Consider the following 27,807-nt stretch of genomic DNA (forward strand, 5'->3'; position numbering starts at 1 on the left):
CACTTTAGTCAGTGATGAAACATTTACAGTTATGATACAGTGAAATGACATTTCAAGAGGCAAAGGTAGTACATGTGGGGCTTCAAAATACATAAACCAATATAGCGTAGTTAACTCTGAGGAGGTAATATTGTTTTCCCCATTTTTCTGAGGAAGAAACAGAAAACTAAGAGAGCACTCACATCACACAGTAGTACATTGTTGGGCAAGGCTTTAAACTCCTGTCTATCTGGCTTCTAAAGCTCCTAGAAACTTGTACTTTATTCCAGTCCTTACAATAACTGACTTTTAATGTTGCCAGTTTACCTGGATGTTTCTTTCCTCACTGGTAAAACAAGAGAATTGAACCAGCTGATTTCTAAGATTTCTTACAGTTTCAGTAGAATCATAGATTTTTTTAGATTAACCTTAAGTGCCCAGAAGAAGGTGATGAAGAGGTAGATTGGTTCAGACGGAATGATCCCAATAAGACCTCTTAGCAGTGTGTTCATATCACAGCACTGAAACTATACATTTTTAGGCCTTGGTTTGTAGCTGAGGTTTACCTATAGGCCTCCCAGCCTTGTCTCGGACAAGTTCTAGACCCTGAAAGAATAATGTGCAGAAGACAATGGATGAGCCTGTTGGCAGAGCAGGAGCAGTAACCGCAGAGGTGAGGGAGTCTCTGCCGCTTTCAAATCTGCTTTCTGAGTAGATGCTTAAGGAGGGATGGAGGGATTTCTCGCCAGATGAGGAACAAATCAACTTTATCCAGATAATCTTTCACTTCTCTTTAGGAAGGAGAAAGTGAAGAGGGTAGAGACCCATAGACCCGTATTTAAAGCCATCCCGTCCATTTTGCAGTCATGTAACCCATAATATTGAAATCTCCTGAAAATTGTTGCTTGCTCAGTCTGTCCGCATCAGATGCATATAGCCAGGCCTGCTGTTCACTGCAGCACAAGGGCATCATCCACACAGGCTGCAGTGTCGATAGGCAATCCCTGGAGTCGTGCAATGCAGCAGGTGCTATAACAACAACCACGGTTCATTCTGTGCCAGCTATTCAGATACCATATTCCCTTTAATCTTTGCAAGCCTGTGTTGTAATATGGTGAGGTGTATTTTCCAGAGGAAGAAATGGCACTCAGAAAGTGCCCACAGTCGATCCACTACTTTGCTGTAGGGGTAGGAATCGAACCCAAGTCTTCCTGCTTTCACAGTCCATGCTCTTTCTATTATACTCCACCCCCAATCCATGGAAATTCTCCAAGCCAGGCCAAAGCAGACTGGGATAAGGGGGGAATGTGCTCTTAGCGTTTTGGAAGCATTGCTTCAGTGATGATTCGACAGCATGTGACCACAATACTATCCTGACCTCAAACCTTCTGTGGCTCAACATTACTTAAAAAGAGAGTGTGTGGCTTCCCTGGTGGCGCAGTGGTTGAGAGTCTGCCTGCCGATGCAGGGAACACGGGTTCGTGCCCCGGTCCAGGAAGATCCCACATGCCACAGAGCGGCTGGGCCCGTGAGCCATGGCCGCTGAGCCTGCGCGTCCGGAGCCTGTGCTCCGCAACGGGAGAGGCCACAACAGTGAGAGGCCCGCATACCGCAAAGAAAAAAAAAAAAAAAGAGAGAGAGTGTGAAGCTCATATAATAGAACTAAGGCCTCACTTCCCACCTTGATTCCTCCTCACCTACCTCTTCTCCAAGGCACTCTGTGTCCCCAGTGGCCATCTTTCAAGGCATTTCTGGCCACAGAGTGTACTTTTGCACATTGCGGCCGCATTGGCCACTTCCTTTGCATTAGCCTTAGAACAAAGGCCACGTTTTGTCATCTTTTGGGACACTTGCAGAAAGAGCAAGATAGTCACACCCAAAGTAGTGAAAGGAGACTTGCTGCAAATACCAAAATTCAAAGATGCTTTCTGGTTGTGGATGTGGGTCAGTGTGGGATAAATGCAGGTGCAGTGAGATACCAAGGGTCAGCCCTGCCCACAAGCCCTTTAGTCAAGGAAGAGACCCAAAGACCTGGTGGCCCTTAAGTATGCTTCTATTTTTCCTAAGACAAGGCTACAATGTATATATCTCTGCATATGTTAGCAATATGACAATTACACCTCAGGGAGGGGTTGTTTTTATGTTGTAGTGCAATAGTGTATAATATACCAGCTGCAAGGATAAGGAGAAGAGATAAAGCGGGCTGAGACTGAGGTGGAGGTGCCGCCTTTGGGAGCTGAGGCTGCCTTAACAGGGGCTCTCCATTACTCCCATGCTGTAACCCCATGCACTGAATGTGTGTCCCTTCCCCAGTCCTGCTGGGACTGTTTTATTCTATTCCTAAACACATTTTGGCCTAAAAGGAGGTGAGAGGGATTGTCTAGAAAAGGTCCAATCAATGATAAACAGACTTTCAAGATTAGCCTTCTTGCCTGATTGCAAACCTCTGAAAGAACTCCCTCCACCCTTCCAACCCCTTCCCTTTCCTGCTGCTGTCACTGACGCTGGGTTTCCGTGTCTCCTCACTCCTTGCCAGTATTATAGCTCATAGTGCACTGCTCTGTAGCCTTTACTGGTCTCCCTCCTCCCCTCTACTGTGAGCTTCTCGCAGTGAAGAGCAAAGGTAATGTTTTCTTCATTGTGTGGCGTTCATACGACCCACACATCTTTAACTGTGCTCTCACCACATACAACTAGACCTGCAGGGAGCTCTGGCAAAGGTGAAGAGAAGATGGTAATGACAAGAAGAGAAACTCCTCTGATGGTTCCCAGCGGGATTGGAGGCAGACGTTTCAGTCAGGTGACTGCTTTCTGTCACAGCATCACCTGCAGAGCAAAAGGACGTAGTTCCCATAAGTAATCGGAATGGGAAGGCAGGCTTGGATCTGTGGTCTGGTGTCTCTTGTCTAAATTCATTTGGACAGAGACAGCACTCCTTCACCCCGGCCATGGAAACACAGTCCCATTCCCCTGGCCTCACTAGCTCCTGCCTCGGTTTTCAACTGTAGTCCAAGACAATTTTTAGATGACTGTACCCTGTCCATAAATCTAGGATACGGTGTTTAATAAGTCACCTCTTTAGCCAACAAAAGTTTAAAATTAGGCTATAAATACGATTGGTATATTCCAAGAATAATAGCATCAATCTCATGGGCCTGGTATCTTAGAGAACTAGCTAATAATTCATTGAGTCAGCACAGGAAGGGTTTTCATCTCTGCAGAATTTTAGCCCAAGTAATTGTTAAGACTCACAGGACATCAGATCTAGAAGAATCTTAGAGATTACTTAAGCCTGAGCCCATAAAAAAACTAAGGGGACAGAGAGGTCAAGACCTGCCCAGGGTCACACAGTTATTTATGAATGCTGAGCAGGAGTGAATAAAGCCTGTTCACGATCCAGGGCTATGTGAGCTTCTATTTGTGACTTCTAAGTCCCAGGGCCTCTTGCATCCCATCAACAGAACATGGTCGGAAGCATCACTCTCATCAGTTGGCCATGTCATTTTTCCCACACTCTGCTGACCCTGGGTTTGCATAATACTTCAAGATTCTGAAGAGTGTGTAATAATTATCATCCCAAGACACAGAAAGAAAGCAAGACAGACATTAACTGTCCCCCTAGCTGCTCAGAGCCATTTCAATTCTTAAAATTGATTTGCATTTGCATTGACAGCCAAAGAGATACACAGTTCCCTTATAAATATAGTTTCTACTCCCCATCTTCAAACTGGGACTTTATGACAGTTTTCAACTTTTAGAACTTAGTGAAAAGAAACTTCAGTTTCAGTCAAATACTGGCTTTCTCATCCCTCTCTCCTCTCTTGGGCCTGGTTCCATATTCAGAGGGCAGAAAAAAATATTGAAGGGGGCTCATGTCTCATTATTCACGACTGCTCTTCTAGTTCACCTCTGTTTCTTCCTTGGTGGGAACTCCACTGGAGGAACCACTTCTGTGGCCGATTTAACCAGTGGCTAGCGTAAGTGATTGAACAATAGATACAACTTTACTTGGGAATTCCAATTTCTCTTTAACTCTGTCCTGCTGCCTGATTTCTCTTCTAGCTTTTCTGGCCTTCTCTTTGTAAGCTTTTATTTCTCTCTTGAGGCTCAGAGCTTTGGGTGCTGGGGTGAAAATGGAAACAAGTTGACAAGGGGAAAGGTAGCTTTGGGGAATTTAAAATTCAAGCAAGTAAACCATTAATATCTTTGAAGTGTCGATCGTGCACAGAACACCATGTTGAGTATTATGGAGGTCACAAGCTTTTGCCGGATACAGTCGTCCCTCCCCTCAAAGAGGAGTAAGTCTAGAGGGGGAGTTAGATGTGCACTTGCAGGAGGAGGTATATAATACTCTGGGGCAATAATCATTCTGTGTTTCCCAAGGTAGGTACAAGTACCACTGGTAGACAAGGAGATGATTTTAGTGTGTACACAGATAGGGCATTAAATAAATTTGATTCCAATTGTAAAGGTGGTGTATTCCAGTTTCAATTTCCTCTCAATTCTTCTGATAACCTAAAAAAAAAGAGAGAGAGAGAAAAAGAAAGTCTCAGATCTGTGCTAAAATACCTTAAATACCTTTCTAACTCCTTTTAATCCTCTCAATAAAAACTGAAAAGATAGGACATTTGGACACCAATAATTTCCACCTACAATTTAATACTATTCTTCATTTTAACTTTTATTTATTTTTTTACAGTTTTGCATTCTATTTTATTACAAGTGATAAAGTTTTTCTTTTTATGATGCTTGTAATGGAATGTTTTCTTACTGAATGTCTTAGTTAGGGTTGCTATAACAAATTACTATAGAGTATGTGGTTTAAGCAACAAACACTTGCTTTTCATAGTTCTGGAGGTTAGGAAGTCCAAGATCAGGGTGTCAGCATGGTCAGGTTCTGCTGAGAGCCCTCTTCCTGTTTTACAGACAACCATATTTTGCTGTGTCCTCATATGGCAGAAGGAGAGTGAGTTAGCTCTCTGGCCTCTTCTTGTAAGGGCACTAATCCCATTCATGAGGGCTCCACTCTCATGACTTAATCACCTCTCAAAGACCTCATTTTCAAATACCATCACAATGGAGATTAATTTCAACACATGAAAATTTGGAGGGACACAAACATTCAGTTCATAACATTTAGGTTAAACATTCAGTTCATAACATTAGGTTAACATCTTACATAACTACAGTTCAACATCACAATTAGGAAATTGACAATGATACAAGCCACTGACCTTATTCAGACTTCACTCATTTTACATGCACTCGTGTGTGTGTGTGTGTGTGTGTTTGTGTGTGTATTTAGTTCTATGCAATTTTAGCATGTGTATAAATTGGTGTGTCCGCCACCATAGTCAAGACATAATAGTCCCAGCACAAGAAAGCCTTTTCTACCCTTTTATAGCCAGAGGCACCTTCCCCCCCTTTCTTCTTCCCTCTCACCTGGCAACCACTAACTGGTTCTCCATCTCTATAATTCTGTCAGTTCAAGAATGTGATATAATTGGAATCATACAGTGTGTAACCTTTGGCATTGGCTTTTTGTCATTCAGCATAAGATTTACCCACAATGTTGTTTGTATCAGTAGTTCATTCCTTTTTATTGCTGAGTAGTATTCATAACATGGATATACCATGGTTTACCATTCATCCTTTGTAGAAAATTTGGGTTGTTTCCAGTTTGGGGCTGTTATGCATAAACCTTCTATGAACATTTGTGTACAGGTTTTTGTGTGAACATAGATTTCATTTCTCAAGAGTAAATTTGTTTCATATGGTAAGTTTGGTGTGTTTAGCTTAATAAGAAACTGCCATACTCTTTATGGAAGTGGTGGTACAATTTTATATTCCTACCAGCAGTTTATGAGTGATCCAGGTTCTCTGAATCCTTGTCAGCATTTAGTGTTATCATTTTGTTTTAGCTATTTTGATAGGTGTGTAGTGATATCTCATTGTGAATTTAGTTTGCATTTTCCCTAATGGTTAATAATTAAACATCTTTTCATGTGCTTATTTGCCATTCCTTCTCAGTGAAATGTCTGTTCATACCTTTTGTCCATTTGCTCATTGGATAGTTTATGCTTTTATTCTTGAGTTTGAGTTTTTGTTTCTTTATATGTTCTTTGTCGGATATGTGATTTGCAAATACTTTCTCTCAGTCTGTAATTTGCTTTTTTCATTCACTTTACAGGGTCGTTCACAGATCAAAAGTTTTGAATGCTGATATGATCCAATCTATATTTTTTCTTTTTATGGATTGTGCTTTTGGCATCAAGTCTAAGATTCTTCTCTTAGCCCTAGTTCCTGAAGGTTTTCTCCTACGTTTTTACCTAGAAGTTTTCTAGTTTTACATTTATGTCTGTGATCCATTTTGAGTTAATTTTTGTAAAAATGTGAGGTTTTAGTCAAGGGTTCATTAATTTTGTTTGTTTGTTTTTGCTTATGAATGTCCAGTTGCTCCAGCACCGTTTGTCAAAATGCCTATCCTTCTATTGAATTGCTCTTGCATCTTTGTCAAAAATCAATTGGGCATATTTGTGTGGGTCCTTTGCTTTTTAAAGTCACCTTATTAATATTTCCTATCATTTGACTGTAACATCTGAAAAAGAAAAATGTTAGTGGGCCTTTCACCCAAATGAATCATGTCACTAGTATAATAAATTATTTGATTATGGAATATTTGATGATTTAGAGAGGTCTCATTACACACTCATGAATCATCCCCAAGGCCTTATGAGAAGAGAATATTTGGCCTATCTCCCACCAAAATATTTCCTTTTACCTAAATAGAAAGACATGGGGAAGGGTGCCCATACTTTTTTCCCCCAGGGCCAATAAGGGGTTGCTTAAGTTCGACTTTTCAAACTTTACAGGGACGAGAAATGCGATTGGCCTTGGTCAGACTTCGTTTTGCACAGGCTTTGGCAGGGACTTATAACCAGCAGTTCTGCCAGGAGCTCAGGAGCCTGCTCACATACAAAAACGATAAGGGACATCTAAGGAAAAGAAGCTGCTCCCTTTTAGGGACACACCAAAGCTAAATAACCCAAGACAATCATAGTAAGATACGGCCAGTCTTAGAGCTAAGTACTGTGAAGTTAGCTTTGCTTCCTTGAGTTTTTGAAGCATGCATCTGTATAAACCTGCTTGTGCAGACATCCCCAGCCCCAAGCTGGGTCTGCCCAAATCCAGCGAATCGGCTCTGAAATGTAGACGGCACCTAGCAGTAACAAAGCCTCCGCCTCAGGCAGCCTGTTGGCCTGTTAGGCCCAGTGGAACAGCGGAACGGAAATATCTGGAGAAGTTTTTACGTGTCCATGGAATTTCGTTGCAGGAAACCACCAGGGCAGAGACGGGCATGGCTTACAGGTACTTGCTGGTTGCAATGTTATCCAACCAGGGCACTGCACTGAAGTCAAAGGTTGTTGTTATTAAAGAAAGAAGGATTGAAATAGCAAAAAAAAATACTATATAGCAAAAGGAAAAGAAAAATGAACGCAGTGAGCCCTCTTCTTGGGCTGCCTTAGTTTTTCAAGCTTTAATTTGTCCACTTTCTCTTCGCTTCAAAGATTACATAGTCAAATTCACCTGTGGAAGTTCCCAACCTTGTGCCATTAGAAATGTCTTTGGCTTGATACTTAAGCAAAAGTATGTGATTTAGCAGGTCGTAATGAAGAATGGGTGCTCTATTCTTCTTAAGGGAATTTATAAATTAAGACTAGAATTTTTTTAATGCTGCCTGGCCTTCAAGGCTGTTATTTTCTTTTAAGCCTGAATCATGTGGTTGTGCTAATAGCTAATAAAGTAGTTCATGAGACTGAGCAGGTTCTTGAAATGACAGCACTTTTTATCAGTGTAGCCCAAGATAAATTACTGGTTGTTCTCTAACCTTCCAATACCATCATTTATTCTGTGAAAGATTAACAAAAAGGAGAAATTTTTTCCTAGTATGGGGTTGGATGTATAATCTTTTAAAATTGCTCTGGAATGAGAAGATCATTCTTTTTCTGAGCAATCATTGTTCAAACCTCTATAAGATATGTCTGTGCTTAGCTAAATCACCCAGCTGTACCCGCACAAGTACTTCCTTGACAAATGCCTAGAGTTTTAAATATCCAGGAAGCTGAGCAAAAGCTGTTCAGAAGGACAAAGGTGCTGGAAACTGAAAACAAAAACAAAAACAAAAAGTAAAACCCCAAGCCCTTAGCATTCATAAAGAACAGTTGTCTTAGCTCCAGTCAAAACTTCCAGTTCACAGAATAAGATTGTTTTTGCATAGACAAGATGTCCCTAAATGATTTTATTTTTCTATAATCAAAAGGTCTTTTTAATGCAGTACCTACTGCTCTAGTTATCAGCTAATTTGATTAATAAAGCAATTTGCAATGAGATGGCTTATCTCTGGAGAGCAAAGTATTTCACACAGACTCTTTATGCAAAAAAGGGCTCCTGCAGAAGACGAATGAACTCTTCTAGGTTTATAGGGCATATAAACATAAGACAGCTCACCCCATCATGCTTTAGAAGTGGAGCCTAAGAAGAATCTAACAACCTTTCCAAGAGAACCTATGGCTCCACACCCTGGGATGGAGGAGGAGATGATGTCATTCCTCACCCACCTTTCCTGAATCTGTCTTTACTAGAAGGAGCTACCTTCTCTCTGACTCTCCGTATTCTCTCACTCTATTCTCCATGCTTTCCTTGACCCTCAGTGGTAATAGTGGTGGAATATAGATCTGGTGAAGATGGACTGTTTCACTGTTTGAAAAACAATGTGTCTTTGCATCTTTGTCCCAGGATGGGTGGTATCACCATGAACACTTTTATAAATCTTCAGAGGGCAGGCCTCTTTCTCTCAGAGTCCTGGTTTGAATATCTACTACATATTTTGTGATGTGTGCCAGTGTTCAGACAAAGATATGTTCTAGGACAGTGTTTTTTAAGCACTTATGGAGCACAGGAATGCTCCCTTCAAATAGGTAAGAACAAAGGTCTCCTAGTTGAGGGTGGGGGCTTGAAGCCCACCTGCTTGAGGGGAGCAGTCATCCCAGCTTGGTTTCCCAGGCACGCCTGCAGATCCCATCCTCTGCACGGCTTGAGAGTACAGTTCTGAGGTGACTCTTCAAGATGCCTTGGAGAGCAAGGCTGGCAGGTCCATCTCACAGAGGCAGGCTCTTAGGCAAGCGTATGTGCCACTAGACGACATTCTAGTAAGAAATGGGACTTAGAAGATCATTGTTCCTAGATCAGAATATGAGGAGAGAAAGTACAGTTAAATAGATACTTGGCCCCAGAAAATAGCCAAGGCTTTGAATTATGATGAACTTGCTATTCTCTGCCACCTCTTCCTGACACATGTCACCTTTACCCCTCCCCACTCCTTTCTCCAAATGTTCATAGTACTTTGTCTATTCTTTTTTCAAGGCACTTATTAAGTATCCTTATTTAAAACATTCTCCTTTAAGCATTAGGGATGGATTTTTAAGGAAGAGTATCCAGGTTCTCTTGGTTCCTGCCCAACCTGGTTTTTGACCTTGACTTCTTATAGGCGTAGTTGGGGTTAGGTGAGGAGACTTTTTTATTCTTCTTTACCTTGATTTCCACCTCCCCCCAAGACCATGGCTATGTTAAAAGACCTCATTCAACCTGCCTTTTCTATTTTCTTCTTTCTGAAGGGTATTATTTCATGTGTAGTGGAAAGAGAATGGGCTTTGGAGTTAATCAGGCCAGAGTTCAAATCCCAGCTCTTCTGCTTTACAAACTGTGTGACACTGGGAGTCATATAAGTAGGTGTGACATATAAGTTCCTAACACACAGTAGATGTTCACTAAATGTAGGTTCCGTTCCTGCTTATTCTGTGTCTCCTGTCAATCATTCTGGGGGCAGGGGATGAAAGCCCCCTATGGCTGAAACATACAAATGGAAAAGTTAGAGTATTCTCAGAAAGAAAAGAATTAAAAACTTTGCAGTAATAACCCTGTGTATATGCTAAAAATCATTATGTTGTACTTTAAATGGGTGAATTGTATGTATGTAAATGATATCTCAATAAAGTGGTTAAAAATAATATGAGAAGTTTTTAAAAAATCTGCAGTAATTCACAATCTGTGTAGGTTTCCATGCTGAGCTTAGAATTCTGAGAGGTCTGGAGGAGCCGGGTAAGCTGTTTTCTCTTCCTAATTTGGTCAGATGCCATTGCAGCGTTCAGCCCAATACCAGCTGCTCGGGTCCCTCGATCATCTGTGAGAGAGCATTATGTTGTGTTTCCATGGAGACTTGGTTATATTTCTAACTAAGGGTGACCAGGGGAGGAAAAAAAATCAGTAAATATGCAAACACATGTATCAACTGAAAAGAAATGGGAGGAAATTGTTTGAATGTGGTGTAAAAAGTGCCAAGTTGCTGTGTCGATCCTTCTGTTGGCTTAGAATTTTCAGCAAAAATAGAAGTTTTTTGTGAATTCATTTTTTAAATATCTATGAAATAGTCACCCAAGAGGGTCCTTCAGTTATTTCTAAGAGGCTATCTCTATTACAAAGCATTGAACTCTGAGCCAGACAGTGAACCTGAGCTTGTGTCAAAGTAGAAGTACACTGAGAAATAGTTTTACGGACAAGCACAGAAACAATCTAGATGGAGTAAGGGTGCAGTAGACACCCAGCTTTGAAGCAATTTTATAATACTTACATAAGCCGGGAGGAACTCAAATGGATGTAAAATGAAGGTCTAATCCAAGGGACCCCAAACTTTTTCTGTAGAAGGCCACATAGTAGATATTTTAAGATCATGGGCTACACCTGCCTTTTTCCTACCTACTGAACTCTGCCCTTGTAGGTGGAAGCAGCCATCGACAATAAGCAAAGGAGTGGGCGTGGCTATGTTCCAATTACACTTTACTTATGGATGCTGAAATTTGAGTTTCATATAATTTTCTCATACCACAAATCTTCTTCCTTTTTTTCCTCCCAAACCATTAAAAAAAAAAAAAGCCAATCTTATCTTACAGACCATATGAAAACAAGTGGCAGGCCAGATTTGGCCAGTAGGCCATAATTTGCTGACCCCTGGTCTAGAGAACAAAGCTTTCAGTTGTACAGACTATTTATTTGTTGTGTTTATTTATTTATTTTTAAACCTCCTTGTTTCCAGAGGTATTTAAGGTGCCCAACTGCATATAATTCAGAAAGATAAAAATAAATAAAAAAAGAGGTAGTTCACTGGTGGTCCAGTGGTTAGGACTCTGTGCTTTCACTGCCGAGTTCAATCCCCTGGTTAGGGAACTAAGATCTCACAAGCCGCATGGCGTGGCCAAAAAAAAAAAAAAAATGATGAGACCTAGAAAGATTAAGAACAGGAAAGGAAGGTAGCCTGGGATGAGTGAGGGTGACACGGGCAAGCCATGCCCTTGCACCTGGATTTGGCTCTGCGCTTTCCAGTAGCACCAAGCTGGGAAGAGGGCCATGGAGCTCTTTACAGCAGTCTCAGAGTCCTTTAGGTGAACACGAGCCAGCTGCTCAGGGATGGAACACTTCTCTCTGATGTGGAGATCAGAGAGAAAGTTCTCTCGTGGTTCTTCGTTGTGTAATTAATATCTTCAAAAAATATCCTTATAGTAAACACAGCAGTGTCCTCGGCCTCTCTCTCATGGGGCCCCTAATATTAAAAAGGGGCATTATATAACATGACAATTCAGCAAAAGCAAGTGGGTATGGTAGAAGAAATGACATTGGTTTAATAGAAACTGCATCAATTAGTTTGAAATTATTTACACTTAAAAAATTCCCCAATAATAATGACACAGATTTTGCTATTTTATAATGACAGGGCTTGTCCAGGTTCATGGAATGAAACAATTGTTTCTCACATTTAAAACAAATGCTATTTGCCAACCAAAGACAAAATTTTCTATAGCGTTGAACAGAAGGTGGGAGGGGACAAAAGAAGAAAAGGAGAGGTGGGGCGAAGTTTTGGGATTATTGATGTGGGACAGACCTCGGAGATAATCTGCTCCAGTTTCTGGTCTTACAGCTGGAGAAAACTGAAGCTCAGAGATGTGTTTCCAGCCAACAACAAAGCCCTTGTCCTTTGGGTCCCAGTCCAGTGCTCACTCCATAATCCATATTTATTCCCAGCCCTCCAACCCCCATCCCACCCTATGCCAACACACACCCTCACACATACACACAGACACACCCCTACCACACATACCCTCACACACATCACATACACATACACACCCACATACCCCCTTAGTCCACACACCACACCCCCATACCCACATACCACATATACACACCCCACACACACTCCATATCCCCACACACCACACACACACATTCCACACACACCACACACATCACATATACAAACATACATACCCACACACCACACACACACGTACACCCCCCCCACATACCACACCCACACCCCCACATACCACATATACACACCCCCCACACACTCCATATCCCCCCACAGCCCCCACGTGCCCCCCAAACATCACATACACAAACATACACACCCACACACCACACACACACTCCATATTCCACACACGTCGCACTCACATCCCACACAGCCCCCACACACCTCCTCCCCTCCCCACACCCCCCTACACATTCCATATCCCCCCCCCCACACCACACACCCCACGCCCTGCCTCCCGGGGATGCTGCAGTCCCCCTCTAGTCCAGTCTTCCAGGCACTGGTCTCATTGCTCTGCTCTGCGATCTGCCTTAGTCCTACTTCTTGGCACACTGGCCCTCCATCCCTGTCCTGAAACATCGAGTCTCACTCATCATTGCTTTCCCCATCTAGAATATTCTCACACGTGCCCCTTGCCGAGACAAATCCAAACCACAGGCTCTCCCTTCTCTCTCACAGAATGACTTGTCTTTGTTCCATATAGTTTGGATTGTTTGTGTGTGTGTGTGTGTGTGTGTGTGTGTGTGTGTGTGTGTGTGTGGTGTGTGTGTGTCTCAAAAGTATGCTGTTGTCACCTTGAGGAGAACAACTAGAGCTTATACTATTTTGCAATCCTCCTGTGCTTTGCACTTAGATACTGTGTATTGCTTTTTTGAGGTATATGCATTCAGAAGTTGGGGAACAGAAAGAAAGACTCCAAAGAGAAGTAGGAATGTCCCTTTCCCCCATTTATAGTGCTCTAGCCCCATATTTTCTCCTGTATCTTAGATATAATATGTTACTTAGCCTTGCTGAGTCTCAGTTTCCTCTTCTGTAAAATGGGCCTAATTCAACTTACCTCATGACAATGTTGTAAGAATTAAATGAAGTCACATTTATGAAAGTGCTTAGCTCACTGCCTGCCATGGTGGGAGCCTAATAAACAAGGTTTCCTCACTTCACCTCCTTCTTGACCAATCCTAGGAATCCATCGTTTAGTCATCTTTCAGAGATTGAAAGGAAAAGGGCGTGGTGTTGTATCTAAAAAAGAGAGAGGGGCAGAAAATAAACACGTGTAATTAAATCTTGCACAGTTCTGAGCATATCACTCTCCTTTCCTCACTTGCTTACATACATTCTTTTTTTGCTTCTACTACTGGAATATATCCTCAGGATCTACTGAGAAGGTGTTTTTTTTCTTTTTACTTCACACATGGCCTCCTATTTAATGAAAATAGCCTCAGGAAACATTGGAATAAATTACTCTCCAAATGGTGTAATAGAATGATAAAAATCATCTTTTATCAGTCTGTGTATTTCCAGTGCCTAGCATTGTATCTAGAACAGAAATATTTGAGACAGAATGAAATTAAAAGGGCTAAAATGCCCACTGGTACCTTCTAGTACCTCTCCCATTCACTTGCCACACTGCCTGAGAATTTCTTCAACTAGAAGCTCCAGTTCTGTTAAAATGGGGGTGTGTAATCTAAGCTAATAGGCAGCAGAGCAAGAAGGAAACAGGACAACGGCCAGGCCGACCTGAAAACAGAGAAGATAGGAAAGAAGGCTCTAGACTGGATCAAGGGGCAAGCTTGGGTGTCGGGACGTAGCACTCACTCACCTACCTCACTCACCTACCAGCTTGTAACAAAGGTGTCCTGGCAAAGCGTTTGAAAACATTCATTAACTGATAGAATTTTCACTGATCTCTAAATGAAGATTCTAATGATAAGTAAGAACTAGTTTTCGCTCTGAACACTCTTGCCCTGGGTTCTGTCAAAGTGAGAATGTGGTGTCCTGGCTGGAGGATTTGCAGACCACCTTCCCCCCAACCCCTTTCTCTGATCCTCTGATTCCTTATCTATGAAATGAAAATGCACATAAAGCCCTCCTCCCAGGATAGTGCTATTCACGCAGAGTCACATAGTGGAAGCTTAGGAAAGACTATCCCCCTCTTGACTTTGCCGCTTTTCATGATTTCCATGACAGTGTGGAAGTTGAAAATTATTTTTGTTCCTAAATTGAACTCACTGTCTTCCTCCCAGCCCCACCCCCTCAACCCTTCAAACCCTCCTTCACTGCATACTCCGCTGACCTACTTTTTTCATGGAACGCTTGGCACACTCAGACCTGCTTGAAAAGTAGCTATGGCCATGGCCATGAAAATCAAAAGCCTAGAAAAAATGCTAGCTGAGCAGGGGGTTGTATTTTCCACATTAAAAAAAAAGCCTACATGAGTTATTTTAGACTGGCCTCATTTTGGTCAGTCTCGGGGCCTGTGCTAATTTTCTCTGAGTCCTCTGGCTGTGGCTCTCCTGGCATCAACTGAGCTGGAGGAACGTTGCAGACACTGAGATGGTTCAGGCTCAGAGCCTATGTGACTACTTGAAACTCTAAGAGCCTGCTGGTAAAGGACCTAGAAGGCTTAGTGAAAGGGTCCTGTTCAGAATGGGGCCGAATATTTATTTACTATTGAACAGAACAGAAGTTCTAAAACGAGTATGTTTTAGAAGTGTCAGTTTAGATAGAAAATGCTTTAAAATTTAAGCAAAAGTGAGAGATGAGTGCCCCTTGGATTTGAAATATTATTTTCATTCTGTTTTGAAATTTCCACTTGTGGTTTTCCAGAGGGAAAGTTGCTTTATGCATAATGAAAACACTGAAAATTCAGGGCTCAAGAACAACACTGTGTTATATGAACACTCCTTTCTCATATAGGAAAAATTTGAAGCAGTTTAATATTAAAAACAAAGTATTTTGGACCTGGTTTCCCTGCACAAGGAACAACTGTGAGTCAAATATATTTTTATCCAAGGGAAAAAAACGGAACCTCTTCCTAAACTTCTCTGCAGTGCCTGTAAGTGCCACTAGGATGCACTATTTCATTAAAAAAAAATGAAGCGCTTCATTCAGTTCCCTGAACCACAGAAAGCAGAAATCTTTAAACTTTTTCCAGGCAATCCTAGACCAGAACTTAAATTTGAATCTGTATATTTCCCTTGATTGTGAAAATTAAGAAGCATCTCTTTTTATATCACAATGGGAAATCTTCTATAGTGAGAAAAAAGTAAGAAGCTATGACCAGTACACTTAGGATTCTGAGAATCTTGTAGCGGGGATATGTTATCATAACCTAACCCAGTTAGATATTTGATAGAGCAAATTTTCTACGTCTGGGAGTTTCCAAGAATGGGATTCTGAACCACACTACATACCTCTGTGGGTGACTGGTGGAGAAAAGAAAGGCAGACATGTCATCCCCTTGGCCTTCCTTCAGAGAATGTTCTGTTGATGTCTTCTGCCCCATCTCCGGTGAAGGCATCTTGTCACACAGTTAAGATGGAGCAGATGTAGTGAATCTGGAAGGATTGTGTTATCAGGATTGCCTGGGAGAAGTCTGGCTCAGAACCCACGAATGTTCTTAGAACCATGACCCTGCAGGTCTGGCTCAGCACCAAATTAGAAGGTGGTCGAATGATGGTACCCTTCCTCCTCTGTAACCAGGGCTCGTTTTTGCTTATCATGGGACACCTCTCCACACCTAACATTTTAGCCTCTCATCAGTGATTCCTCTGCCTTGTCCTTAGCTAGTTATCAACTGATGCTCCCTAAGATTTCAATTACACATTTTATAATGTGCGCCAATGTTCAGATGAAGATACATTCCAGGACAATGTGTTTCAAACAATCATGATGCAGAAAAACACATGAAGGCAAAGCGGTCCCAGTTGAAGGTGGGGTCCTGGGGTATCTGTAAAATATGTCATATCCAAAGAAACCTCTAATGGTGGAAGTTCAGGTAGTAGAGGAGCTATTTTTAGACAACCTATCTAGTCTTAAAATCAGATTATGAAAAAAAACCTTTTTTATTGGAAAATAATTTCAAACATACAGAAAAATTGCAAGAATAATATATAGAATATCTGTAGCACTTTAATCTTTAACATACTGTTAACATTTTGCTCCATTTGATCGTGTTCTTACCCGCTTGCATTCTGCATCCTCCCCCCACCTCCAATGTATTTTTCCAAGCCTTTTGAGAGTAAGTTACATCCATAATAGCCCTTTACCCCTCAGTACCTCCTAAGAGTAAGGATATTCTTTCATATACCCCCAAGTACAATTACCAACTTCAGTCAGATTTACCTAGTTTTTATCTGACCTACTGTCTGTATTCTCATTTTGCCAGCAGACACAATAGTGCCCTTTATAGCAATTTTTTTACTCCACCAGTACTGCATCTAGTTCAGGATCAAATATTGCATTTTGTTGTCATGGCTTTTTCATTTCCTTCAATCTGGCATAGTTCGGACTGGAATTAGTTTTAGCACAGGGAGGAGGTCAGTGGGAAAGAGGGGGTGACTAATTGCAGTGTCTGCTTTGGGTTGGGAGGTGGTGCTATGGTGCCAACATAGTCTCTAAGCTCGGCCCGAAGGCCTCCTGGCTACAGCTAACAATTCCGTATTGAGGACTGTGTCTTCCACAGCTCCCCAACAAGGCCACCACATCGTCATCTTGACCTTTAGGTTCAAAGCTGAGGTGGATCTCAAAGACATACTGACCTAACTGACCTACATAAATTCAGTCCCCTGTGTTTATCTGCTTAGCACTTCTGCTGAGGGGTGTGCACTGTGGGGGGCTGTTGAGAATCACCAGGACCTGAGTGAGGTCCTCTGAGCACTGACAGGCAGGGAGGGCAGGCAGGGCCAAGTATGTGATTAGCTGGGACTCTCTAGCCTCCAAATCAGGCACCCATAAAGCTTGGCCAGGGAACCACCCCAAGAAACTAAAGCAGCAGCCAAAGGGAGAGGCCTCTTCCAAACTGGGTGCAGAGCAGGAGAGTGTGGCTTCTGGCCACACATCCCGGTGAGCCCACTGGGAGAGGTGGGAGTAGCTGAGAGACCATAGTAGCCAGGGAGACAGAGGCTCTCAGTGGGTCACGTGGAATATTTTTAGATAAGGGAGTTTCTACCCAATTGTCTATTTTCCCCTTCATGATATTCCTTTTAATTTGTTAAGGCAGAATGAGATAGAAGCTCTGAAAATTGTAGAGTGTGGGTGCAGAATGTGCAGCTCATTAAGTATCTAAGCTCTTGCTTTAGCATTTGGAGGGTCTGTAACAGATCACTGATCACCCTGCTTTTGAAATTTTGCAACATTCGATAACTCAACACACAGTGACAACATGTGCATTTAGAAGCTGGTTAAGGCTTTTAAAAGGAGCCATGATTGCTTCTTGACGTGACCATTGTGTAAGACCAGAATCTCTATGCATAATTTCCCAAAAGGTTAATCCTTGCTGTAACATCTTTGTAAAATTCATCAAATTAGCACCGCCTTCCTTTACCCCTATTTTTCCTCTTACCACTCTTTTTTTTCCCCCTTATGTTTTATGGCTCTAATGTCTTATTTCAAAAGGTCTTCCCCATAAAAGATAATATGTCTTTCCACAATGTATTCTAGCACATTTATGGTTTCATCCTTCATATGTAAGTCTCTGTCCCAGCTCAAAGTTCTTGTATGGGATAGCAACTTACATTTATACTTTAAAAATTCCCAAAGTCTTTTTTTTTTTTTTTTTTTTTGCAGTACGCGGGCCTCTCACTGCTGTGGCCTCTCCCGCTGCGGAGCACAGGCTCCGGATGCGCAGGCTCAGTGGCCATGGCTCGCGGGCCTAGCCGCTCTGCGGCATGTGGGATCTTCCCGGACGGGGGCACGAACCCGCGTCCCCTGCATCGGCAGGCGGACTCTCAACCGCTGCGCCACCAGGGAAGCTCCCCAAAGTCATTTTTGATTGCCTAAATTTTCCCCAATGATTTGAAATTACAACATATATAGCTCAAATATCAGAAAAGCTTACCTTGTCTTTTGTGCATCAGATGAAATGGTCTTGAACTGGAAACAGAATTCCTTCTACTCTCCAGATATTCTTGTGGAAGTTTCTGTTCTTCTAGTCGTTTGGGGCTTAAATTGAATGACCTCAGTTTTTGTTTGTCTGAAAGAAAATTGTATTTAGTTTTCTTTTTCTTCTATTTTCTTTTCCTCTTACCACTTGTATTTGTTTGTTTCCGTATTGTTTGTCTCTTTCACCGGAGTGTGAACTCCAGGAGGACAGGGATGTTATCTGTATAGTTAATTGCAGGATTTCCAGAATCTGGTATCTAGTGTAAAACTCAATAAATGTTTGCTGAATAAGTGAATGATTAAGCAAGAGTATGAGGAATAAGCCCTCATTTTTCACTGGCAGACAATCTGCTGGATTATCAGACACGGGGGGTTGCTCCACCAGACTCTCCATCCACAGCCTCCTTGCCACTTACTTCCCAACCTTCTCTCTTTACTGAAAAGATCCAAAGTGCCCTCATTTGTTTTAGTGGTACTTGGGGGACAGCATTGTTCTCATAGGAAATAGGTCCTTAAATCTCAGATGTTAGAATCCTTTGAAGCTGCCCATTATAATGTCATAAGTCCACTTTATTGTTTCTTCTCCTCAGACATCCATCTCGTTTCACTTTCCATTCACTCAGTTACTTCACTCTATTCACAGAGTCTTCACTGTACTTTCCTCCAGAAAGTTGTCTGTGATGTCACTGTCCAGTCCTAGTGGAGTCGTGGGTTGTGACCAGATGAGATACAGCCTTCACTCTGCGTATTCCTTGCTTCTCCTCAGATGTGTTGCTAACATGCCCACATTACGGAGTCATGGGTCTCTCCTCCACTCCTTCCCACCACAAGCTCTCCCCTTCTTACCCCTGTCCATCAATCCCATAGACTAGCCCTCTTTAGTTTACTCTTTTCCTAATCAATTTCCATTTCCATCTCATCACAAGAAGGGTATCATCTCATTATAATACCCAGGTGTCATTTCCCAAAAGACAGAGATGAGTCTGGAGGGTCAGCCCTCCTGTTGGGATTCCTGGATGACTCTACATCATCCTAAATATACTAGAAGATTCTCTCTCTACTCAGCAATTGTGGATGATTGTGAGTTCTGATTGGATCTTCTTGTTCTTGGTACAGATCAGACTTTTCCAGGAACAACATGGCATGCACCAAAGGCACTCTTCGGCTGGTGATTAGCAATTGCAAGATGATACCTTGGGGTATCATTAGGTCATTGTAGGGTTTCTCGTTGGAGCCTGGCCCCATTCCACCTCCTGAGCAAGACCCTGACCTGTTCAATTCAGTGATAGTGGGATGGGCAATGGCAACAATAGGGTCGTACTTATCCGCTCAGGGGCTTTAATTGCTTGAGGGAGCCTGGTTGAGACTCAATGACAGTGGACAGAGTCCAACTATCTTCTTTCTGCTCCTTCCTCACAACCATTTCCTATCCAAGTACCTTCCATTTCTGACTCCATGTTCACCTATCCTTGGTTTCTGCATGTCCTGTATAGGTTAAATATTTTCCCTGCTGTATCTCATGACCCCTTTAAATTGTTGGGTGACCCAAAACATATTCTCTCAGAAGATGGAAAATCAGGTTCACACAGCCAAATCTACAAATCCATATTTTAGCATTCATTGGTGGCACTCTTTTATGTAGTTATTTTGTATGACCACTAACCAGTCCTTATTGTTTCGGGTGCAGTATCTATTGTTCTGTTGAACTCTTTAGCTTATTTCCTCCCAGACAGACACAGATTTTATTCTTTCATTCAAGAGCTATTGCTGAGTGCTCACCTATATTATACACTATTCCAGACTTGGGGACACAGCAGTGACAAAACAGACTAAGTTCCCTGCTTTCTTTAAGATTTCATCCTAGTTAGGGTGAGGTAGACAATAAACTAACAAAATAAAGTGTGTAACATTTCAGAAAGGATAAGTTCTCTATAGAAACACAACACATGGAAGGAAGATGAGTATATGTGTCAGGGGAGAGTTACAATTTTAAATAGTGTAGCTAAGGAAGGCCCACTGAGAAGACAGCAGTTGAATAAATGTCTGAAGGAGGTGAAAAGGACAATCATATGGGCTTCTGGGGAAGAATACTCCAGACAGAGTGTACAGCATAAGCCTAGAGTAAAAGTGTATAAGGGAGAAACATCACAGAAGCCAGTGAGACACGAGCAGAGTGAATGATCGGTAGAGTAGCAAGAAAACATTTTGAGAAAGTAAAGGAAGTGCTGCAAGTTCAGGAGGTTCCCAAGGCCTCCCTAAGGTTCAGTGATTCATTATAAGGACTCACAAAATTCAGCAAAGCTTTTGTATTCACACGTATAGTTTTTATAGGAGAAAGATACAGATTACAATCAGCATAGGGACGAAGTGGCCAGAGTGGGGTCCAGGAGAACCAGGCACAGAGCTTCTAGCTGCCCTTTCCAGTGGAGCCATGTGGAGTGCACTTTTCTCCCAGCAACAGTGTGTGACAGTGTGCATAGAACGTTGCCAACTAGGGAAGCTTAGCAGAGCCTTGGTGCCCAGAGTTCTCATTGCAGATCGGCCATAGACACATTGACCACCTGCGTGGTTGACCTTGGTCTCCTGCCTGTATGGAGGTCAAGCTGATTCTTTGTGGCCCAAGGACCCTACTATATAACACACATTTAGCATAGACCATCAGGCATGGCCCATGGCCTCCAGGTAGATAAACACACTCCTGGTGGGTAGAGCATTCCAAGGGCTTAGAGGTCACCTCTCAGGAGCTGGGGGCAAAGGGTCAAACCTTTCTTTGGTCAAGGTTAATACTTCACTGCACAGAAGCCAAATCATGCAGGTCTTTGTAGGCCATTTACAAGATGTTGGCTTCCAGTCTGTTTGAGATGGAAGACTTTGGAGAGTATTGGTCAGGAGAGTGACATGATTTGATTTATTTTTACACAGGGTTTCTTTTTTTAACAGGACCATCATGGAATGAATAACATTCCAACAGCTAAGTTGGAAAATAGACTGAAAGGTAGAAGCAGGGCTACTGATTAGGAAGTTACTTTTATGGTCCAAGTAAGAGGTATCAGTAGGTTGAATGAGGGTGAAAATGGTGAGAAGCAATCTGATTCTGGGTCACTTTTAATAGTGGAGTTAAGAGCATTTGCAAATAAATTAGATGTAGCATATGATAAAAAGAATAATCAAAGATGACTCTAAGTTACTTGGCTGAGCAGTTGGGACAGTCAAGTTGCCCTTAAATGGGATGAGTTAAGACTGCAGGGGAAGACCTGGTGGGAGGAAGAGTAGGAGCATGGCTTTTGGACACATGAGGTTGAAACACCTATTAGACCACAAGGGAAAAATATCAAGTAGACAAGAGCCTGGAGTTCATGGGAGAGGTCTGGGCTGCAGGTTTATATTCAAGATATAAAGATATATGTCTTGAAGTCATCAGTCTATCATGAGAGTGCCAAGCCATGAGACTGCCAAGTAAGTGTCAACAGAAAAGAGAAAAAGCCTAATGAAGAAAAAGCCAAATGAAGGAAGGAGGCTGGAGAGATGAACTATGTTAAATACTGCTGAGAGGTCAGTAAGGTGAGAACTGAGAGGAGACCAAATGGATTTAGGAACATGGAGGCTACTGTTAACCTTAGTAAGAGCAGAGAGAGCTACGTATTTTGTTTTATAGCCAGAGATGTGCTTGATAGAAGAAAACAAAATATATTTAGGAAAAATTTTAAAGTTAATTCAGAACTCCTAATTAGCAGAACTCTGACTACCATGCACTGAACAGCATCTCTGGATTTCCTCCTATCTATGAACAAAGAGAAAAATATACAAAATCATAGCTGAAAACTTAAATTGGCCCAACATATAACCGGAAAATAGAGTGATTTTCTAATAATAATTATGTTTGTAAAGCTGGATTATTAAACAGATAACTCATGGAGTTATCTGTTTGCCTCATGAAACAGAGCTTCTCTGCTTCCTGAATGACATAATGCCTGTCCCCTGTTGTCTGCTTTTCTGATTTTGGTGCTCCCTTTGTTCTGATATCTGGAGATTTCCCTTTCTAGGCTTAAGCTTGCATTTAAATTTATTTTGTTACATTTTATTCAGCAATTCTTTTTGCTTGGAGTGCGTATGTGTGTGTGGGATGTTCCACATCAATTAAGTCTTTCATATTGACCTGAAGTTCACTTTTTAAATCAAGACAAGCAGATATCATACTTAACAATCTGAATGGACTCAATTAAAGAAAAAAGGACAGCAAAAAGTTTAGAAGAAAAAACAACCAAATGTTAGGAGTTGTTATTTTTAGGTGGTAAGAATGTGAGTGATTTCTCCCCCTTCCTCTATTCCTAATTTCCAAATTTGTGTATTACTATTATAAAAGGGAGGAAAATTGCAATTAAAATTAGATTCTAAGAATTTAAGGTACATGCTTTTGAAGTTCTTTTCTGAGCTACCTTGGATCTAAAACAAGTATTGAGATTCGGCAGTTTGATCTGCAGTAAGGTTTACAGATAAGGACTCCCGTTCTGAATTTAACCTGGAAAAAAATTTGCGCCTTTATGTAGATAAATTGAAATGCATTCTATCAAAATGCTTCCATTCTGTAGATAACCTTGAATAGCATAGACCATCTCTATCAGAAATATGTGGGTTTTTTGTTGTTGTTGTTTTGTTTTGCTTTGCAAGTAACAGAAAAACTAACTCAAGCTGGCTTAAGTAACAAAGGAAACTTGCTGGCACACGTAACTAAAAAGTCCAGAGATAGAGAAAACTCCAGAGATAGGGTGGATTTAAGGTACAAACACTGTAGACAGGATCTAGTTTCTCTCTCTCTGTACTTGTGACTTTCTTTTTGATAATGGCTCCACACTCAGCTCTGTACGATGGAGTGTCTGTAGCAGCTCCAAGCTCTTCTCTCATCTTCAAGATGGCTGACAAAAGCACTCATTCACTTCCAGAAGGAAGGAAGAAAGAAGGAGCTTTCTTTTCCTAGTAGTTCCATCTTCTCATTGATTCCTTGGTTTTGATTGGATGACCTGTCCACTCTGGACCACTTCCTGGATCTGGGTGATGGGAGAAGCTAACTGACTTCTGTGGCTTCATGCTCAACCCCTCACTGAGAAAGGAGGGGCAGACTACTCTTGATGGGAGAAAAGGGGAGTAGATTATGGTGAGGCAAAGTCGACTGCATATGTTGACCACACTCCCTACTGATCATATCTGGAGGGGACAGCATGGCAGTGAACTCATGGCAGTAAGATTCCAGTTAGTCAATCATCTGGAAATTGGGGATGAGGCTACCTCACCATTAACCACCTGTGTGCTGTCTCCATTCCTTGAACTTTAGATCTGGTTCTTAGTTCTCTTCTGGCTCCAAAATCCTCTTTTCACATTTAGAGGGATATTTTCCAATATTAGTCTACATCTCAGGTAGCTTGTGCTACTTAATCATATAACCAAAATAAGCAGAAATCTCATTTAACTAAAGGTAAGAAGGGAAATACCGGCTTTTTTTTTTAAACATCTTTATTGGAGTATAATTGCTTTACAATGTTATGTGAGTTTATACTGTATAACAAAGTAAATCAGCTATACGTATACATATATTCCCATATGCCCTCCCTCTTGCGTCTCCCTCCCACCCTCCCTATCCCACCCCTCTAGGTGGTCACAAAGCACCGAGCTGATCTCCCTGTGCTGTGCAGCCACTTCCCACTAGCTATTTTACATTCCAAGCCACTCTCTCATTTCGTCCCAGCTTACCCTTCCCCCTCCCCGTGTCCTCGAGTCCATTGTCTACATCTGCATCTTTATTCCTGTCCTGCCCCTAGGTTCATCAGAACTGTTTTTTTTTTTTTTAATTCCATATATATGTGTTAGCATACGGTATTTGTTTTTCTCTTTGTGGCTTACTTCATTCTGTATGACAGACTCTAAGTCCATCCACCTCACTACAAATAACTCAATTTTATTTCTTTTTATGACTGAGTAATATTCCATTGTATACATGTGCCACATCTTCTTTATCCATTCATCTGTCGATGGACACTTAGGTTGCTTGCATGTCCTGGCTATTGTAAATACTGCTGCAATGAACATTGTGGTACATCACTCTTCTATGGTTTTCTCAGGGTAATATGCCCAGTAATGGGATTGCTGGATCATATGGTAGTTCTATTTTTAGTTATTTCAGGAACCTCCATACTGTTCTCCATAGTGGCTGTATCAATTTACATTCCCACCAGCAGTGCAAGAGGGTTCCCTTTTCTCCACACCTTCGCTAGCATTTATTGTTTGTAGACTTTTTGATGATGGCCATTCTGACTGATGTGAAGTGATACCTCATTGCTATTTTGATTTACATTTCTCTAATGATTTGTGATGTTGAGCATCCTTTCATGTGTTTGTTGGCAGTCTGTATATCTTCTTTGGAGAAATGTCTGTTTAGGTCTTCTGCCCATTTGTGGATTGGGTTGTTTGTTTTTTTGTTATTGAGCTGCATGAGCTGCTTATAAATTTTGGAGATTAATCCTTTGTCAGTTGCTTCATTTGCAAATATTTTCTCCCATTCTGATGGTTGTCTTTTGGTCTTGTTTATGGTTTCCTTTGCTGTGCAAAAGCTTTGAAGTTTCATTAGGTCCCATTTGTTTATTTTTGTTTTTATTTCCATTTCTCTAGGAGGTGGGTCAAAAAGGATCTTGCTGTGATTTATGTCATCTAGTGTTCTGCCTATGTTTTCCTCTAAGAGTTTTATAGTGTCTGGCCTTACATTTAGGTCTTTAATCCATTTTGAGTTTATTTTTGTGTATGGAGTTAGGGAGTGTTCTAATTTCATTCTTTTATGTATAGCTGTTCAGTTTTCCCAGCACCATATTAAAGAGCCTGTCTTTTCTCCATTGTATTTTCTTGCCTCCTTTGTCATAGATTAGTTGACCATATGTGTGTGGGTTTATCTCTGGGCTTTCTGTCCTGTTCCATTGATCTATCTTTCTGTTTTTGTGCTAGTACCATACTGTATGGATTACTGTAGCTTTGTAGTAGAGGTTGAAGTCAGGGAGCCTGATTCCTCCAGCTCCGTTTTTCTTTCTCAAGGTTGCTTTGGCTATTCAGGGTCTTTTGTGTTTCCATACAAATTGTGAAATTTTTTGTTCTAGTTCTGTGAAAAATGCCATTGGTAGTTTGATAGGGATTGCATTGAATCTGTAGATTGCTTTGGGTAGTAGAGTCATTTTCACAATGTTGATTCTTCCAACCCAAGAACATGGTATATCTCTCCATCTGTTTGTATTATCTTTAATTTCTTTCATCAGTGTCTTACAGTTTTCTGCATATAGGTCTTCTGTCTCCTTAGGTAGGTTTATTCCTAGGTATTTTATTCTTTTTGTTGCAATGGTAAATGGGAGTGTTTCCTTAATTTCTCTTTCAGAGTTTTCATCATTAGTGTATAGGAATGCAAGAGATTTCTGTGCATTGATTTTGTATCCTGCTACTCTACCAAATTCATTGATTAGCTCCAGTAGTTTTCTGGTACCATCTTTAGGATTCTCTCTGTATAGTATCATGTCATCTGAAAACAGTGACAGTTTTACTTCTTTTCCAATTTGGATTCCTTTTATTTCTTTTTTTAAATATTAATTAATTAATTTATTTATTTTTGGCTGCAGTGGGTCGTCATTGCTGTGCGTGGGCTCTTCTCTAGTTGTGGCGAGTGGGGGCTACTCTTCGTTGTGGTGCGCTGGCTTCTCATTGCGGTGGCTTCTCTTGTTGTGGAGCATGGGCTCTAGGCACTCAGGCTTCAGTAGTTGTGCCACGTGGGCTCAGTATTTGTGTCTTGCAGGCTCTAGAGCACAGGTTCAGTAGTTGTGGCTCACAGGCTTAGTTGCTCCACGGCATGTGGGATCTTCCTGGACCAGGGCTCGAACCTGTGTCCCCTGCTCTGGCAGGCGGATTCTTAACCACTGCGCCACCAGGGAAGCCCCTCCATTTATTTCTTTTTTGTCTCTGATTGCTTTAGCTAAAACTTCCAAAACTATATTGAACAATAGTGGTGAGACTGGGCAACTTTGTCTTGTTCCTGATGAAACGTCAGTTTTAAATGCTATTTAATTTAGCATGGAAAGTAATGCATTTTTAATATGGAACACATTAAAAACTCATAAAGTGGTTTATTTATGAGATGGTTAGCCTCCCCCCCAATTACCCCATAAATACAGTTAAGTTCCATCAACTATTCAGCAAGTGCAATTATACAAATGCTGTGTTTCATTTTGCATCTTATTACAGTAATTTTCCCTCCACAAACACTGTATGCAAAGAGTAAGTGTGTAGAATTTTAGAATCTGAGGAGATATTGGGGACAATTTGGTACTCACCCCCAGTTCCTCCATTAATTTTACCGATAAGTTTTCTGAGGCCTGAAGAGGTTAAACAATCTGCTAATACTCACATAGATGGTTTGCTAAATTCTAGTTAAGAATTTAACCAAAGGCTTTTGATCTATCAGTTTACTCTTTCCACAACACGATTGTTCAAATCAACAAAGATTGACTGAGTACCAGTTATGCCCTGGGTAGTATGCAAATCACTGAGCTCAGAACAAGGAAAGACATGGTTCCTGGCTTCAAGCAACTCCAAGAGCAGTCTAGTAGGGGAAAGAGTCTTCAAGCAACTCCAAGAGCAGTCTAGTAGGGCAAAGAGTCATGTCAAGCAGATAATTAGAGGCTGGTATGACACATGCAATGTTGCTGTTTAAAACATAGTCATAATGTGGTAGGACAAGTTGATGAATGCTCTCTTGAGAGTCAAGGATGATGCTGAAGAGTTGGTGATTCATGCACAGGGTTTTGTAGGATGAATAAGAGTTCAACAATTGGTCCAAGGCGGGGGTGGGGGTAGCATTTGATATGGAGGGAATAGTATATTTGAAGACCGAGAAGCTATGGTTATAAAACAAGTTTTGGAGACAGATCTGGATTGATTGCTGGTTCTAAGTCTTACTACAAAGATGACTTACACAATTTATTTATCCCTTCTGCCCATTCACTTTTTTCCTCAATAAAATGGAAAGAGCAATACCTATCCCATAAGGTTATGGAGGAAATGAAATAATGTTACAACTATAAAGCACGTAACAGGAGGAGCTCAGGAGCAGGCAGCTACTCTTCTCCATCCTGCTTCTCCTTCTCTTCCTCCTTGTGCTGGCAAACCTTCTGGGTGAGGTGAATGCTAGAACAAGAGCTAAGAGGCAGGAAAGAAATAGATCATTGGAGGAACTGGCCATGGAAAACTGCTGAGGCGTTCCTAGGTAAGAAATAACAAGATCAAATTTACATCCTAAAAGGGTATTTTTGGAAGAATGGTGCATAGGCAATGGATAGAAAGCTATTTTAATAATCTAGGTGCGAGGGCTTGAAGATACAAGTAAGGGTATGAATAGAAAGAAGAAATCAGGGGTTGAGAGATTTGGGAGGTTCTGTGAGCGGAGTGTATTCTGGTATAAATGTGTTCCCTGCATTCTGGTTTTCGTTCCCACGTGTCTG

The 27,807-nt window shown here is 41.4% G+C and overlaps 1 protein-coding gene across 3 annotated transcripts in view; it reads left to right on the top strand.

Annotated features, from left to right (window-relative positions):
* KCNAB1 (potassium voltage-gated channel subfamily A regulatory beta subunit 1) overlaps nt 1-27,807 on the top strand; it is a 435,707-nt gene that overhangs the window by 20,849 nt on the left and 387,051 nt on the right. The window contains exon 1 of one of the 3 annotated variants that reach the window (XM_007457648.1): nt 6,957-7,347. The exons of the other annotated variants lie outside the window; for them this stretch is intronic. Within the exon in view, the coding sequence (XP_007457710.1) occupies nt 7,106-7,347 (242 nt within the window). The 5' untranslated portion in view covers nt 6,957-7,105. Of the gene's footprint in view, nt 1-6,956; nt 7,348-27,807 lie in introns of those variants that run through there. 3 annotated transcript variants of the gene reach the window in all.

This window comes from Lipotes vexillifer, unplaced genomic scaffold (assembly GCF_000442215.2).
Source record: "Lipotes vexillifer unplaced genomic scaffold, Lipotes_vexillifer_v1.1 scaffold897, whole genome shotgun sequence".
Lineage (NCBI taxonomy): Eukaryota > Metazoa > Chordata > Mammalia > Artiodactyla > Lipotidae > Lipotes > Lipotes vexillifer.